The sequence below is a fragment of the Ceratotherium simum genome, chromosome 12 (assembly GCF_057802395.1).
Source record: "Ceratotherium simum simum isolate JZ-2026a chromosome 12, ASM5780239v1, whole genome shotgun sequence".
NCBI lineage: Eukaryota > Metazoa > Chordata > Mammalia > Perissodactyla > Rhinocerotidae > Ceratotherium > Ceratotherium simum.
Genome location: NC_141911.1, coordinates 9423186 through 9441519, shown reverse-complemented (window position 1 = coordinate 9441519; position 18334 = coordinate 9423186). Strand labels below are relative to the sequence as shown.

Sequence of the window (18334 nt, the reverse complement as noted above, 5' to 3'; positions counted from 1 at the left end):
CTGCAGAGTTTTTAAAGGCATAATCTGTTTACGTTTAAGTCATAAACAAAATATTGAACGTTATAGAGCCTAAGAGAGAACTCTGTCATATACAAGTAGAGATCACTCCTCAAGTCACAGAGTGACAGATCAACACATTTCAGCTCTACATATTCAGTAACTACCATCTCCAATTCACATTTCTCCCTCTCTCTACCAAAGAGTTTATGGGAGACTTTGTTAGATAACATTATGGAAATAAAGGGACACCATGTCATGACTTTCCTCTGTATCACCAATCTAATTAGCCTAAAACAAAAATTCATGCTGATGAATATTCCCAGACCACCCTGTTCACTGCCTGGCTTTGCCATATAGCTCTGTGTGAGGAAGCTAATAGTACGACTTACCAGTAGCATGAAGAAATACACAAATACCTGGAAACTCTCTGTTTTGACTCTGTTTTTTATTTGCCGGTAGTGCCTTGTTAGTGCACTAATTTCAATGGCCTATATATAGTCATTAAATAATATCAGACTAAAAAACTTGTAAGTTTTAGAATAATATGAAAGATAGAACCCAGAAAAATATAAATCAGTGCATATGCCTACAAGGAATCTAGATCAATTCTAGTATAGGAAGGGATAAATATTGATATTAATATTGCATAAGACCTAGAGATAATAAATAGATAGTAAGCTTGCTTAAGATTTATAATGTGAAACAGCACAAAAACCAAAACAAAAACCCCAAAATGGTTTGAGGATTGACAGAGAGAGTACATGGTAACCAAAGAGATTATTTATGATAGCAGATTCTTTTATTTCTACCTCACTCCCAACTTTCTCTTTTTATCATTTTTAAAGCCATTTCTCTATTTCCCACCTAACTATAGTGAAAGACATTAAAACTTTCTCTTTTTTGTGTTTCTGTCCCAGTTTAGTTTGGAGACTTAAACTCCTCCCCTGAAATAGTCACAATAATGAAGAAACTCACACTAACCTGCCTAAACACCATGCCTGGCTTCTCTGTGGCATTATTAGACTACACTCAGATTATTGCACTTGCTTCTGGATATGTTCCTACTAGAAACCCATTGACCAATTGGAATTATTTCAGAGAATAACATCAGGAATGATTTATGAGGAAGGATTAAAGGAGTTATTTATAGCTTGACCAAACAATGACTAAGAGAGCTGACTGTATAAGCATTCAAGGGCTATCAACACCAAAGGTGGTGTGCATTGTGTAAGGATGGGTCCACTAAAACAGTGGGATGAAAGGCAGAGAAGGACAGAAATGAAATTAACGAAGAGAATGGTAACAGCTGTGAATAAGTAGAATGATTTATAGATAGCAGGGTACTCTCTAAAAAAAAAGAGGGATTTCTTGCACTTCTATTTTTAAAAAATAAGAAGTTTGAGAATATAACAATAGTCCAGGTCAGAACCAAGGAATGCAGTAGGTCCTGTTTGTATCAGTCATTCCTCATATTTTCATTGTTAGATTAGGTGGAGGAGAGGCAGAAGTTAAGTAATGAAGGAATGATTATTATCAAAAAAGTACTTTTAATCAGTGTCCAAGAATGTTCAATTCGCTCCCTCATGCAAAGATACAAGCACATAGCCAAGGTGAAACGCTAATGAAAAGATTAATGTATATTAACTTATTCTTTGGAATCAGCAGGTACTGAGATCAAGATGCTATTTTTTTTTGGCATTATATTTAAATATTTGAAAAGATTCATGGATCTTTTAAGGTAGAAGTTAACAGTTTATTCTGAAGATTTAAAAACAAAGATTCTTAATATTTTACAAAATCTTTTAAACATATTCATAAAGACTTATGCTTCTCATTTTTATGGAGATTTGTTTTTGTTTGTAATCAATTTCTGTCTGAGTTCCAGAAATGCAAAGAGATACTGCACTGAAAGAGGTGGCAGCTGACAAAATTGCTGTCTTTGACCTTCTGATGCAAGTTTAGTAACTAATCTGGAAAATAATGAACTGCAATTAATGAAATCTGTACTCATATTCAAGTGTGTTTCTCAGACAGCACATAAAATAATTGAAAGAACTTCCTGCTCTCTAATTAGTTAGATTGAATTAATTTGGCATGATAGCTTTTTTCATGTATCAAGAAGTTTGTGTTCAGATGAAGCTATTTATGTACTTCTAACTTCGGGACTCCAAAGTCCAGAAGTTCATCTAGGGAATTAAAGAGTTAATGCTTAGATTTAATTTCCACCATCAAAAGCACAGTCACATTTCCAGCCTGTCTTTGTTTAACTGTCTGCCCCTTCTCAGTGTCCTGCACATTGCTTAGGACTGCCTTGTCAACCACAGGGATATTTTTCTCCAATTTATTTATTTTTTTATTTTATTTTGTTTTGCTTTGCTTTTTGAAGAAGATTGGCCCTCAGCTAATATCTGTGGCCAATCTTCCTCCTTTTTGTTTTCCTTTTTTCTCCCCAAAGCCCCAGTACATAGTTGTACGTCCTTCTAGTTCTTCTATGTGGGATGCTGCCTCAGCATGGCTTGGTGAGTGGTGTGTAGGTCCATGCCCGGGATCCGAACTGGCGAACCCTGGGCTGCTGAAGTGGAGCGCATGAACTTAAGCGCTACACCACCAGGCCAGCCCCTTTCTCCAATTTCAACACAGCTTCCAGTGTGGTAGAAGGGCAAAGCCTTGAGGAGAGAGAGCAGCACCCTGTTCATCTCTGGTGCTCTTGAAAAGATGCTTGTATAGTTACTCCATCTTTCATGTTGGTGATCCTCCCATATGTAAAATGGGAAGAAACAACCAGCTGCTAGTTCTTCCCTTGTACACAAAGATGCTGTTGTAGGGTACTCATGCTTGGACTCTCTTGAAGAAGAGAACCATGTAAATGCTTGTCCTTGTGTCTTGATTAAGGAGTCATCATTTTAACTAACTAAAATAAGAAAAATGATCTATATCTTGTTTCCTAGCCTTCAGTTTTCCTTAGTTGTTTGAGTTCTTTAAAAAATAATATATATGAGCATTTTTTCCTGTAATTTAGTACCACACATATTAAATATATTTGGATATGGTATGGTACATTCACTTATTCTTGAGTTAACAAAGGGAAGTTTGCACAGGCCTTCTGGAGTACAGACTTTTTTTAAAAAAATTCAAGGCAAAGTGATTTCTGTTCAGTTGCTTTAGGGATAAATTCTTAGGCACTCTTATTACTGTTATAAGATTCTTATCTGTCTTTTAGTTTTCCAAAATCATGACATTTTGCTGTCTGTCTTTGACCCAGAAATGTATGGATACTGTATTGACATACTTAGAGATACTAAGTTGACAAAGTTGTGTTCAGAACCAAATTTGTAGCTAATCTGAAAAATAATGAAAATAGGGCCGGCCCGGTGGCTTAGCGGTTAAGTGCGTGCGCTCCGCTGCTGGCGGCCCGGGTTCGGATCCCGGGCGCACACCGACGCACCACTTCTCCGGCCATGCTGAGGCCGCGTCCCACATACAGCAACTAGAAGGATGTGCACCTATGACATACAACTATCTGCTGGGGCTTTGGGGGAAAAAATAAATAAATAAAAATATTTAGGGCCGGCTCCGTGGCTTAGCGGTTAAGTGAGTGCGCTCTGATGCTGGCGGCCCGGGTTCGGATCCCGGGCGCGCCCCAAGGCACCACTTCTCCGTCCAACGCGAGGCCGAGTCCCACGTACAGCAACTAGAAGGATGTGAACCTACGACATACAACTATCTACTGGGGCTTTGGGGGGAAAAACATGAATAAATAAAAATCTTTAAATAAAAATATTTAAAAAAAAAATAATGAAAATAAGATAGTTTCTGAGGCAGTATAGAGGTTGATTGAAGAGACCTCAGACTGCCAGTCATTTTTCAGAAATTAGCATTGTATACTTTTGTATGATTCTCTAGACCAGGGGTTGGCAAACTTTTTTTGTAAAGGGCCAGATAGTATTATTTTAGGCTTTGTAGGCCATACCTTCTCTGTCAAAACTAGCCATAGACAATACTAAACAGCTGAGTCTGGTTGTGTTCCAATAAAACTTTATTCATAACTCTGAAATTTGAATTTCATATAATTTTTACATGTCACAAAATATTCTTTTATTTCAACAATTTAAAAGTGCGAAAACCATTCTTAGCTTCTGGGGCATACCAGGCTGATAACAGGCTAGATTTAGACCCTATTTTTAAGCTTTTAGTTGAACAGATACTCTGTTTCACGTAAACATTCTTCATCCTTTACACTTGAAGAACTAATAAACATTATTTTGGATGAAGTGAATACTACATCCTTTTTTAAAAAAAAAATCTAAATTTTTTTCACGTAATAAGTTTTAACAATTATCATGTAGAAGTTTAAAAAGTAAACTAGCTAAATTCTAAAAATAAGAAACTGTCTTTTCTGACAACTCCAGAAACATTGGTATTTAAATTTTTTATATGTAGTACCTTGAATAAATTGAACTAACACATATAGTGAAATAAAAAGTCTACTTGGATGGTCTTAACTCACTTTTATCTGCTGATAAAATAATTTACTTGTTGATAGAAGAAATGGTCCTTTTGATTGTTTTGTGTAATTAAAATTAAATAGAAATACCGAGTGTTAGATCCTGAGTGCCTGTTTCTGAGGAGCATGGGGACAATATTTTGCTCATATTGTATTCCCAGCTCCTGGGAAAATCTTTAGGATATAGTCGGCACCTGGTACATGTTTGTGAATAAGTAAATCAATAAAATCTAAGGTTCTTTGCTAGAAAGAAAATGGAATTAATGTTGTGTCCTGATTGGCTTTGAAACTGATAAACACAAGTAGAAACTTTCGATTTTTAGATGAGATATAATTGTTGATTGTTTAAAAATGTGCTTATAGTAAGCCAACTGAGAAGTATCTTGGAAGACAATCCTCAAAATTCCAGTGATCAGGATTACCGTGATACTTACAGATGTCCTTACTGTGTGCAGGGATTTTATATGCATCAGCTCGGCCACAGTGCCAAGTCAGGTCAGTACTGTCCAGTGGAAATAGAATGTGAGGCAGGTGTGTCATTTTAAATTTTCTAGTAGCCACATTTAAAAAAGTAAACAGAGGGGCCAGCCCAGTGACGAAGGGGTTGAGGTCGCATGCTCCGCTTTGGCAGCCCAGGGTTCTCGGGTTCGGATCCCAGGTGTGGACCTATGCACCGCTTTCAAGCCATGCTGTGGCAGGCGTCCCACATATAAAATAGAGGAAGATGGGCATGGATGTTAATCCAGGGCCAATCTTCCTCAGCAAAAAGAGGAGGATTGGCAACAGATGTTAGGTCAGGGCCAATCTTCCTCATACACACATACAAAAAAAGTAAAAAGAATCATGTCAAATTAATTTTAATAATATAATTTATCCAGTATATTCATAATATCATTTCAACCTGTAATCAGTATAAAAAACTTACTGAGATATTTCCATCTTTTTCTCTGTACAGTCCTCGAAATCAGGTGTGTATTTTACATTTCTAGCACATCTCAATTCAGATACTAAATTTTTGTCGGAAATACTCAATCTGCATTTAGAGTTCATGAAGTTGAAAAAATAGATCCACATGCCCAAGCTGTTCCAGACATAGTTAACGGCACTTTAATTTCTAAATTTACATATTATTAATTAAAATTAAGTAAAATAAAAAATTCACTTCCTCAGTCACATTAGCTGCATTTCAAGTGCTCGGTAGCTACATGTGGTTGGTGGCTGCCATGGTGGATGGCACAGAGTCAGAGGGTGATGTCAGATCTGAGTTAGACATTGAGGAAAATGAGACTCTGGAAGGGTAAGCACCTCGCCCAAGGTTACAGAGCCTAGTGAGTGGCAAAACTGAGATTTACATTCAAGAAGCAAAATTTAATGCACAATTGTGATCTTAAGAGATTTCACTGGATTTGACTAAAAATAGCAAGTGATTGTATTTGTACAATGAATGAATCTGTAACGTATTTGAAGGAGGGACTGGAAGCTGTGGAAATGCACTGAGTAGGACCTGTCCATATTTCCTTTTCTTGCCCATTCTTAAAAAAAAGATCTATGGGCAATGGGGAATCATTGACAGCTTTAAAGCAGGAGAGTGACATGCTCAAATTTGTACTTCAGAAAGCTCCTCTGACTGCAGTTTGGAGGGTGGGTTTGAAGAGGATAAAACAGGAAAAATCTATTCATGTGTATGTAAAAACCTCATGAGGTATCCTAATATTGGTCAGAAAAATGAAGTCACTTTCCCATGCTTCACACATGGATACTTTAATGTCACTGATTGAACGGAGCATGTGGCAGGTAGGGCAACAGTGTCTCTGGTAGGGACCAGCTTGTGGCCACCCATCAGCCTCCCTGAGTGGCATTGTTTAGAGAATTCATGTGGACTGGATTACCACCTCCCAGATGCGCAACCCTAGAGGTGATCAGGTTTACACAAACAAGGGACTGATGGATCGATTAGAGTGCTGAGTTACTCATTTACAATAAGAAATATAACTGCCAGAGGAACAGAAGTGCTGGTGTCATCACAGCTAACACACTCTTATGCAGATCACCCTGGAAAGCCAGAGGATAAATCATAAAGCTGCTCCGTGTGCGTGGGGAGCTGGCTGTGTGGACCAGTTCCTGAAGGCGTCAGACCATGGAAGCTTATGCGCCTACCTCTGGACCAGTGCTAGGTGGCTTATTACCAGCTGTCCTCCTGGGACTTTCTGGCTCTCATTCTTCCAGCCTAACCACACTGACTCTGGTTAGCATAACCTTTAAAACATATGTTTCTATTGACTAGGTTATTGCTGAGTCTCGATCTTTAGGTAACGGTTTGTGTCTGATTTTATCTATTGTTATTAATTTTTTGAGAACATATCCAAAGATTATGAAGTATTTGGTTTATGTGCAGTGCCCCTGCTTGGTTTTGTTTCTCATATTCTTCTCACTTTAGCATCATGAAAATCAAAGGTTGGCTACTGGTTATTTGCAGCAAAAGTAAATCTTACACATCTTGTTGTATATTCTTATGCTTGGATTTAAATGATTGATTAGAGTTTAAAAAAAAGACAGAGGATCATATTAACTTAGGAACCATTAGGAAATGACATTTAAGAATTTATCAAATTAAAGGTAAGGGGTGATTATTAGAAAAGGTTCATTTTTGAACAAGAAAAAAAGGCATCAGAAAATGCGTTGTTTCTGAACAAAGTGATTATTAGTTGCTTCAACTAATATTTCTTCTCCCCTCTACCTATCCCTATGCCCAAATTCCAGAATGTTTATTCTTTTGCAAATTCTACATAACTGTATGGTTTGGCCTTCTTCATGTCACTTGAGTAATTCATTCATTCACTTATTTTATTCAACAAACATTAAGTTACTGTTTTATGTATGGGAATACAGAGATGAATGAGATATACTCCTTACCCTTCAGAGAGCTTGGTTTAGAGGAGCTCCCTTAGAGACACATAAATGGATAAGTAGGATGATGTTATAGATGCTGGAATAGGTGTATGTCTGGGGGTGACACAGTGAAGGCAGTGGACGTTTCTACCTGCGACTTCAGGAAGAGTATACCATACTTGAGCTGAGACTTAAAAATGAATAGGGATTCACTAGGTGGAACGTGATTCCCTAGGGGGAAGGAACAGCAAGAGGAAGGCTCTGGCAAAGCAGTGTATTCAGGGAGTTGACAGTGGGTTCATATAACAAGCAGGGAAAGGGTGCACCCTCATAGGGGAGGGTCCTTTACATCATGCCAAGGAGTTAAACTTTATTCTTCTAGGTAAAGGGGTCTCCAGAATAGCTTTTATGCCTAGTTATGAAATTCTCGGCTAATCTGCCCTATTTTCATTCATGTGGCATGTGAAAGCCAGAGTTAAATAATGACGAGATAGATGAGAAGTGACCATCCTCTTTTCCCTGAAATACTTCTAAGCAATTCTCTTGCCTGTAACCTACTCATTTGTTCAGTTTTAGCAATGCTCAGGAGACAGCATGATTGCAGGTTCAGCTGGCACTTGAGAACTCAGTCCTTTTCCATCTCTGTCACTAACTCACTGGGCACCCTGAATGTGTTGAACCATTAGGTGAAGTCTATGAGCCTTGGTTTCTGTAGTGTGAAATGTAGATAATTATCACTCATATTCGTGTGCCTCATGGGACTTCTTAATATTTATAGTGGCAAAATACTTTGCAGTCATTTTTATTAATAGTTACCAGATGTGTCGTAAGGAGTAATGAACTTATGATCTGAAATGTTTTGAGCTCCTGAAATAGAAAGCAACTGTCTGCACAGGGGATATGTAACAGAGCATTAACATGCAAACAATACACATTTGGAAATTTGAGCTATGTGGGAGAGACAAATGGCCCACTTAAGATTTCAGTATACTTTGCAGGTATTTTTTTTTTATATATATAATTTTATTTATTTATTTTTTTCCCCCAAAGCCACAGTAGATAGTTGTACATCATAGTTTCACATCCTTCTAGTTGCTGTATGTGGGAAGCAGCCTCAGCATGGCCGGAGAAGCGGTGCGTCGGTGTGCACTGGTCCGAACCCGGGCCGCCAGCAGTGGAGCGCCACACTTAACCACTAAGCCACGGGGCCGGCTCTCCTTTTCGTCTTACCATCCAAGTTCAGGCTCTTATTAGCTCTCCACCGAACCGTTGAAGCAACTTCTTAATTGATCTCTCCAAGTTTAGTGGCTCCCCATTTAAGGATTAATCCTCTGTGAGCATAGCTCTTATCACCGCTCCATTCAGTAACCTTTGATAGCTCCTTATTGCCTGTGAAAATCAACCATGAGCTCCCAAGGCCTCCTCCACTTGGCCCTAACCTTCCTTCCCGCTGGTCAGTCTAGATCACTCTCTCTTCCCCAAGACCTCCTGAAAGATCAAGTAGCTTATCCAAGGGCAGAGATGTGAGTTGAGGGAACACATCAGCCACAACGGGCAGCCTTCCTTTGTCATGCCACTCTTCATGCGTGGTGTCCCTCTTCCCTGGGAAAAGCTACTTATTCTTCAAGCCCTATCTCAAAGTAAAATCGTCCTCATGAAGTTATTCTAGGCCTGTTCTGTTTATGATCCCTTCTTGCCCTGAATCTTCTGTGCTTTTAAACTTCTATTCTAGGGCTGGCCCTGTGGCTTAGCGGTTAAGTGCGTGCGCTCCGCTGCTGGCGGCCCGGGTTCAGACCCCGGGCGCGCACCCACGCACCGCTTCTCCGGCCATGCTGAGGCCGCGTCCCATATACAGCAACTAGAAGGATGTGCAGCTATGACATACAACTATCTACTGGGGCTTTGGGGGGAAAAATAAATAAATAAATAAAATTAAGCTTCTATTCTAATATCTATCATTTTCCTTGATGTTTTAGTTATTTGCGTACATGTCCTTCCCCCAAACTAGATGCCAATCTTTTGAGAGCAAAGCCCGTGTCTTTCCGATTTTTGAGTTCCCCAGAGCATTTTTTGCAATCCTTTGTGCGCTGAGACCTAAGTCTTTGTTGAACTGAATTTATACACTGAATCAGAGCTCCAGTTATCTTCTTCATGGAGGGCAGAATTGTGGAAAAATTTGAAATACACGGGAGGAGAGAGTACTATAGTGAATCCCTGTGTAATTTGGGAAAATTTGAAATATACAAGGAGTAGAATACTATAGCGAATCCCTCATCACCTGGCTTTGATAAAAATTAAACATGGCAAGTCTTGTATGTCTATACCCCCACTCTCCTTAGCATGTACCTTCCAAACATCCTCTGTTGGAGAAGTATCTTCCGGTGGTCCTCACTTGTGCAGAGTTGGTGTCTGGCAGCCGCTACTACCAGCACCCCACAGAGGGCGGCACCACGCAGTTACTAGCACGTGACCTGGAGAGGCAGGTGTGGTCAAAGTACTTGACATTGCACTCAGGCCCCATGCAGACCTGCGCTAATCTTATTTTTGACACCATTTTTAGCCATTTCAGATGTGTGTAATCATCCAGTTTCCTGGTTCACACTAAAGTGGGAGTCGGGGTGGGCATCGTTATGAAGCAGATATGTTGCCTGATCAGGAGGTGGTCCTTGCGAGTGAGTGATGGTGACAGGAGACCTGTGAGCCATAGACGTGAGGTCTTCAGCTTAGTAGACTGGGGCCATGAAGTCAGGGCCCAGGGGCCCTGGGCACCAGGAAGCCCTGTGGGTCCACTGGATTCCAGCACAGTGTTACAGTCAAACTGGCCCTTAAATTCATTTCAACAAATATTTTTAAAGCATTTACTGGACTTTTCCAATTACTCTGAGTCGTAAAGTGAAGTGTAATTTATCTTTGCGTGCTCTGTTTAGGAGGGCAAGAGTCATATCTTAGAAAAGGTTCCATCCTGGGTGGGATTTTTACATTTTTATGCTTTTTACATTTATGGGGGGAATGTTTCACCCCAATCTTCTCTGTTTTAAATAAGATCTAACTAAAGAATGTAAGTATTTTGGAGTTTGAGCTTTAGAAACTTTTTTTTTGTCTTTACTAAGAAATATGCTGTGAACACCTTTCCATTTGTGGGGGACTTCAGATACTATGGGGAAATTAGCAATAAAGATAAGCAGCCACTGCCCCCTGCCTTCAAGGACTCTAACATAGAGTGGAGGATACTTGCTTGAAAAGAACTCGACTGTCAGGGAGTTGACAGTAGAGAAGACAAGGAGAGAACTCCTGCGAGGGAGACCCGGGGCTTGCTGAGAGAGAGGGAAGGAGGAGTGTGTCATGGGAGTGCAGGGAAGAGACTTTCCTGGTCAAGGACTCGAGGGAGAGCCTGGAGGGTCTTGTCCTTCAGGCCCTCATCATGTGCAGTGGCCTTGCTGCCACTAGGGCGTCTTCTCTCATTCCGTTCTGTTGGCCACTCCCTTTGTCTTTCTTAAACACACCTCTGATGCCAGCTCTCCCTGGCCTCGACCCCCTGGTAAGCCCCCAGTGTTTGCAGAGTGCAGTGTGTATTCCTTTAGTTCGTCCCTGGGTCCTTCTGTTTAGCTTATCTCCTACCATGTCCTACTTCATGTCCTCTCCTCTGTGCCTTTTCTCAAATCCTCTTGCTCTTCCCTTACCTTCAGCAGAATTAATCCCTTCTGGGACTTTTCTCCCAAAGTCATTCCCGAGGCGTGATTGATTATAGTGGTCCCCTTTGCCAAAATGCAGTTATGTGGTGCTGTGAACTCAGGTTAACACCCCCCTAAGTGGGCCATCTTGTTCCAGGTGGGCTCTTCTCTCTTCAATTAAGAGTGTGGGCTGCCCAAGAGGAAGAAAGACTTTTGGGTGTCCACCCTGAGTCCCTGCAGACTATCCAGAGGGTCTTGATGGCATGGAAGCCTTTGGCACCTGGATATGCCATGGAAACTGGGAGGACCTGGAGTACTTAGGGCCAGAATAAGGGAAATGGAAAGATATGGAATTTCCTTCTCTAGGCAGTTTAGATTAGACAATAGATAATGGATCAGTGACCCAACAAGAGAAAAGACACTTGTCCTGTGCAGAAACAAACCCCGATTTTGACCCCTCCTGTGAGACAGGACCAGGAGTGTTTGTTCTGCCAGGATGGAGCCCTCTTAGAGCTGAGCATTCTCAGGTGAGCTGAGGTGAGGTTGGTTGAGGGATTAAAAGCAGAAGTGGTGGATTCCTGGTTTCTTTAAGATGATCACTTCTGCTTCAATGTCCCACTGCCATTGGAAACTCAGCAGCTACTAAATGAATTTCTGATTCCTTCTCCTCCACAGTTACCAGCTCCTTCTCCTGGCATCCCTTTTCCTTTACCTGGTGCTGATTATTTTTTTACTCTTTTTTAATGTTCCTTGAACCACGTGTCCATAAGTAATGACATCCTTTCTTGTGATGTTGCTTGCACCCATAAATTCAGACTTTTATCACTGCATACCTGCTCTGTGGCTGGAGTCTCATTAGTGATTTGCCCACCTTAGTCTTTAGCTATTTCTCCCATCAGTGTGCCTTCCGCCACCTGATCAGTCTTCTTGGTCTTCTGCTTTCTTTGCTCAGGCATCTGTGGTGGTCCTTGTCATTTCCTGACTAGGTTGGTTTCAGATGCTAAAGCCTCTGTCCATAGATCTTCCTGCTCTGTCTTATGCCCCAGAATCGTGCTCCAGCCAGACTGGCTTCCTTCCTCCTCCCTTCCTGGGACTACATCGCAGTCCTCCTATTGCACCATGAGTTTTCCCTGGCCATCAATGCTTGGTTTGTATTCCACCTCCTACCTGCCCCATCTTTCCTGTCCCGATCACTTCTCTCTGTAAAGTCCTGTAATGCCTGTAGGTACAGACACAGCCCTTGAGTAACGTGTGGCCCGCATGAGTGGAGAGAGCGCCTGAGAGCGTGTCAGCACACCATATATGTTATTGGTTTTAGCGTGTGTCTTGGGTTGCTAGCGGGGGGCTGAGCCGCTCGCCGTGCTCCTCATTTCCTACATTTCCTTGTGTATGTGACGACCCCCGTGCTTGGCATGCCTAATTGGTAGCAACTTGTTAGAATTCCTGAAAGTTGTAAAAGTTCACTTCGGGTGGGTCCTCCTGATGGGCTCTCCAGTCTGTACAATTAAAACTTTCTCTGGTTTTCTCTTGATCACCCTCACCCCCCATTCACTTGTTTTCTCAGCCGGTGCCCCGGATCCTGGTGCAGTCTGCCCTCCTGGATGTGGGGACGATCAGGTTGGCGGAGGTGAGGTGGCTGGGCTGGGGTGGTGCCTTTGCAGGTGGCTGCCGCACATATGGTGGGTGGCCCTGATGCTATAATTGTTTGGTCCACACCCATGTTTTTTTTAATTTTAGCATTCTCATTTTGATAATTAACTACAATATAGGTCGCTGTCTTCTCCCTCTATTTTCCTTGTTACACTTGTCTATTTTCAACTTGTTAATCATATGATTGCTAAACTTTTAGGTGCTTGACTGCTAATGTAGTCTGCTGCTTTAATAGCCCACTGCTAGGCAAAGGCGATTTCTATAAACAGAACAATCTCCTTATTCTAAGTGTTTGCTTAATTCTCAGTTTTACATTTCATTCTGATTCATGATATCAGCGTGAAAAGACTAATGCTAAGCTGGGGAGAAAATAGTTTCTTATGATCTCCCACAGATGAACAGCACTTCTCATCTTATGAATAGCAAATCTGTTTTCTCCCACTGTGCATTCATTCTCTTAGGAAATGCTCTGTCTTCATAGGAAAATTTTATTTATTAAAACAATAGCAAAAAAGACCAAATAATTTGAAAGAAAATTCAGAATTCACTCCATGAATTCGCTCCTTTCTAAATGGCCCTTTCCAGGACATCCTTGGTGTTCACAAATTGAACTGAAGATAGATCCGTGGTCCCCTGCTGTCCCCCACAAGTAGTGTTTATGATTTTGCTGAGGCAGGTCGGGGGTCCCAAGGCCAATGGGACAGAGTGGGACCAAGTCCCTTACTGATGAGGACACCTGACCTGCCACAGCATCTGCAGCTCAGGGAGCTTTGCAGCTCGTCGTGGTGGTTTTCTCAAGTCTAGGCTTTCCCAGCAGCCTCTGGAAATGTTCATGGTAAGGGCATAGCCCAAAGACGGCAAATAGGTTTCCACTCACATATCAACTCCAGTCAAGTGGGAGCGGCTGCCTGCCGCGCTGTAACGGAAGGAATTTGAGGCTGTGCGCAGGCTCAGCAGGAGGGAACACTGCAATCAGCGCTCGCCTCCTGCCACCTTTGGTCTCTTCTTTGTCGTCGCTGTGGATCTGACCTCTGATCCCTGATTTGTCACTTACTGGAGGCTTTGGGTAAATCCTGTAACCTCTCTGGGCCATGTTGTAAAATGAACATGATAATACTTCCTGGCCTACATCAAAGGATTCATGTGGAAGCAAATGGGATAATACCAGGGAAACCTAGGGCACTGTCACTAGACTGTCATCTCTACTGGATAGGACCTAGCTGGCCCTTAGCAGACTGCTGTCAATCTGGTGATGATGGGGTCTCACCCAGCAGAGAAATGGGAAACACATAGTCTTTCAGCACCATAATTATCATTCAGATTCTAGACTCTCATAATTTTGTTTGTGTAGTCTTCCCTGTCTGGTCAGTGATACTAAAAATAAAATAGAAAAGAATAAATAAAACATGTACAACTTGCAAAAGAAAAATGATTGAAGGATTGCCTAATCTTTTAGAGTATTTATGCTGGTGACAGTTATTGATCTATTGGATTTAGTAAATTTTGCAGCCTAGAGATCCATCACAAAAATGGGCTGTTAATCTCAAGAGGTGCCGTTAATTTCGTACCCTGAAAGTGTGCCTGGTAGGGAAAGGAGGGCCCCCGGAGACAGGAATATAAATGACAGTTCACGTGAAAGTGCATGATTTATCGTACTGCTGAGTTCAGCCAACTAACTGTAAGAGACTTATAGATCTCAGCTGTTTCCCAGTTCAAATAAATCCTGTATTTCAAATGGAAAATGGCCATTCCTGTAATATAAATAATCTTTCCGTAAATATTGGAAACATATTTCTTTTTCTGAACAGCACCCCTCTTCACCGCACCAGCCCCATTCCCTGTTCCTGCCGGCTCTTTTCCCCTGTCATTGTGAATCAGAACAGAAAGATAATCTGCCACTTTCTTCAAATGGCTTAAGTTATCAAGGGAAGAACACCTTACGAGCGCCTCAGAAACAGTAGACTTTGGACGGACAGTGGCTGTCATCAGTCCCCGTGAGATGGGGCTCTGTGTGTCTGCCAGCGTGACTCAGACAGTGACGTGAGAGGGAGAGGCCAGCTGCTGCGGCTCCCTCCCCGCTCAGCTGCTGCTTGGCCTGTCTGCCGGGATCAGAGGGCCCCTGACCCGTGACATGGGACCAGCCTTCAGCAGCAGCCTGAAAGACGGCCTCTCAGAGAAAGGGCACGGCCTGCGGGCAGCCGCCGTCCCCTCTTCTTTCACCTGCCTCCCAGCCAGGAACGGCCATCAGCCAGCAGGCCCGAGGTCATTTCTCCTGCCTGGGCCGGTGCAGCTGTGCTTAGGCACTTGCAGATCCTCCAATGAGATCATCATTTCAATTTTGAAGGAGAAAAGTGCTCTTCTGGCCTATAGAGATTCTTTCAGTCTCTGTGTGAAGTCAGTGGTGGGGAGGGGGTCTGTTTCCACGGGAGCAGAGTTCTTAGCCTGATTGCAGGGAGGTGGGGATACTGAGGGTGGGAGGAGGGAATTGAGATTTTAGTGTGCGCCTATTGTGTGCCATGCTCTGTGGTGAGGGCCTTCACCTGCCTTGTGTGGCAGTCCCTTGTGTGTTGTTTCCCACACCACCAAGCAATTCTCTGACACCAGCTGGCTGTCCTACTGTTCAACTCAATTCTGACACTGTCGAGCTGGAGGTAGCGGCAGATCCCACAGGTTAAGCGCTTAGTCTCACAATACTGCCCCCGCTTTGTGCTTTAATCACAAGTCTAGGTTGTCACCTGTGCTTCTGACCAGCTGACTACAGATTGGAGTTCCCAGGACCCTCACCTTGGGTTTGATTAATTTGCTAGTATGGCTCACAGAACTCAGAGAAACATTTTACTTCCTAGATTACCAGTTTATTATAAAAGGATATAATGCAGGAACAGCCAGATGGAAAAAATGCATAGAGAGACGCATGTGGGAAGCAGCATGAAGCTTCCCTGTCCTCTCCAGATGTGCCCTTCCTCAATCTCCATGTGTTCACCAACCTGGAAGCTCCCAGAAGCCCGTTCTTCTGGCCTCATTGCATAGGCTGATTGATTAAATCATTGGCCATTGATGATTGATTTAATCTCCAGCCCCTTTCTCCTACCCGGAGGTTGGGGGTGGGATGGAAAGTTCCAACCCTCTAGTCACAAGGTTCGTTCCCCTGGCAACCAGCCCCCATCCTTAGGTGCAGGCCAAAAGTCACCTCATTAACAAACTCAGGTGTTGTTGGAAGGGGTTTCTTATGAATATTAAGACACCTTGATTGCTCTTAACACTTAGGAAGTTCCAAGGGTTTTGAGAGGTCTGTGCCAGAAACAGGACCAAGGCCAAATATATATTTCTTATTGTAAATCACAACGTCACAAACAGCTGTTAGAATCTCTGGTTTATATAAAAGGTGAGGAGATGGAAGGGCAGGCCCCTGGCATCTTGCTCAGTGCTCAGCAGGGTGCAGAGTGCAGCGCCTGCTGGGAGTGGAGTCGGCCGCTCCGTATTTGGTGCCTGAGAAGCCAGGTCACGTGGACGGAGGTGGTGGAACTGATAGAACCAGGTCTGCCCTACTGCACGGCAATGCTCTTTCACCAGCAAAGCTGTGACGTTTCAACTAACGGCAACAAAATCTGTCTCTCTCCTTTTGAATTCTAACCAGTTACGCTTACCCCTCTCCTGCTTCAGGCTCACCAAGAGGGCGTGGAGGTTAGTGCGGCTCCTGATGTGACTGTGCAGATTGCCCCCGTGGTGAAGATCTACGACAGACCAACCAAAGTGCCTCCCCAGCAGTCCGTCACTGCCAACACCCAGGCCCCAGAAGCTCAGGACGGGCCGCCCAGCCCCCTGAGCGAGGCCTCCAGCGGGTACTTTTCCCACAGTGTCTCCAGTGCCACACTGTCTGACGCGCTCATCCCTGGCCTGGATGCTGCTGCCCAGTCTGGCGGGCAGATGCCCGGCTTGCCCCCTCCTGCCCTCTGCCAGGACACCCCGGAGACTGAGCTCTTGTTTCCATCTACTACTACCAGCGCAGACAGAGATCTTTCTGTCCAGTTGGAGGGTCAGAGCAGCCTTCCATCACTGTCCGTCCCAGCAAAGCAAAATGCTCGGGGCAACAGCAGTGGTGCATCTGAGGCTAAGGAAGCAGTTTCCTGGGAGAAGCAGGAGAAAGAAGCAAGCACTTCCCTAACTCATCTTCCCACTTCTGCCCCTCAGAAGGAATCACCCAGCCAGCAAAGTGGAGAACTTTCCTCTGCTACCAAGCACCTAGGACGACCCGAGGACCAGGTGAAGCTGGCCGCCAGCTTAGAGCTGGATGTCTGCAAACCACAGCTGCCTTCTGGTCTCCTCCCGCAGTCGCCTGCTCCAGCATCTCCATTCAGAATCCAGAAGGTGAGGACCTCTGAGCTGAGGTCGTTCACACGCATGCTTGGCGGAGACCCCGGCTGCCCCTCGGGTGCTGAAGAGGACCTGCTGGCCTCAGGAGGGCCGGGCCACTGCAGCTCCGGGGCACAGGCCCTGGGAAAGCTGGAAGTTTCCTCAGATTCTGAAGAAGCCAGTGAAGTCCCAGAGTGGCTCAAAGAGGGAGAGTATGTTACAGTGGGCACCAACAAAACGGGCATCGTGAGGTACATCGGGCCGACCAACTTTCAGGAAGGGACGTGGATCGGAGTGGAGCTGGACTTACCTTCAGGTGAGTGGCGCTGTTGGGACAGGTTCCGCGCACTGGAGGCGACTTAGCATGTTAACTCTGGTCTGCCCCAGCGCTGCCAAGAATGTGTGCCTTTGGGCACATCTTGTGACCTCTCTCAGTCTCCGGGTTGCCACTTTTCAAAATCAGGAATTTTCGCTAGATAAGAGTTTCCTAAGCATTTTAAGAGTCAGGTTCTCTTTTTTTAACCTCCAGAAATTTTTCAGAAACCTAAAACATTAATTGAAAGCCACTATAAATTTGGTAATGAATTTAAATGCTGGTTTTTTACTCACAGAAGCAGCTGCATTTGAAGAGTAACAGCAGCTGTATCTGCCGACTTTGCTCAGGTTACAAACACGGAGGCCGGTGTGGACATTCAGAGGTCTCACTTGTTCCTAAGACATCCCGAGGCTCCTTGGCTGGTGGGTTGAGAACAGAACATGAAGTGATCCAGTAAGATCCACCGTTGCAGGCTCGCCAATCTGTGAAGCCTCATTTAGAACGGCACAGCTTAAAAGCCAATAGATCATCATTTTCAGAAAAACTGAGGGCATGACTTAAGGAAATACTTTGTCCTTCAGATGTTTTTTTTTAAACAGCTTTATTGTGATACAATTTACATACCATAAAGTCCACCTGTTTAAAGTGCACAATTCAATGATTCTTAGTATATATACAGAGTTATGCAACCATCACCATAAGCTAATTTTAGAACAGGTTGATCACCCCAAAAGAAGCCACTTGTCTATTAGCAGGGGCACAATCCCTCCCCCGGCCCTAGGTAACCATTAATCTACTTTTTGTCTCTAAATTTATATGAAATGTCCTAATCTGGACTTTGATATAAATGGAATCCTACCATACATGGACCTTTGTGCCTGGCTTATTTCTCTCGGTGTGATATTTCCAAGGTTTATCCAGTCGTAGCCTGTGCGAGCACTTCACTCCTTC

At 43.4% G+C, this 18334-nt stretch overlaps 1 protein-coding gene across 3 annotated transcripts in view; it reads left to right on the top strand.

The window, feature by feature from the left end:
- KIF13B (kinesin family member 13B) overlaps positions 1 to 18334 on the top strand; it is a 192544-nt gene that overhangs the window by 168271 nt on the left and 5939 nt on the right. For all 3 annotated transcript variants that reach the window (XM_087437381.1, XM_087437383.1, XM_087437382.1), the window contains 2 exons: positions 12629 to 12691; positions 16378 to 17383. In XM_087437381.1, the coding sequence (XP_087293507.1) occupies positions 12629 to 12691; positions 16378 to 17383 (1069 nt within the window). The remainder of the gene's footprint in view (positions 1 to 12628; positions 12692 to 16377; positions 17384 to 18334) is intronic.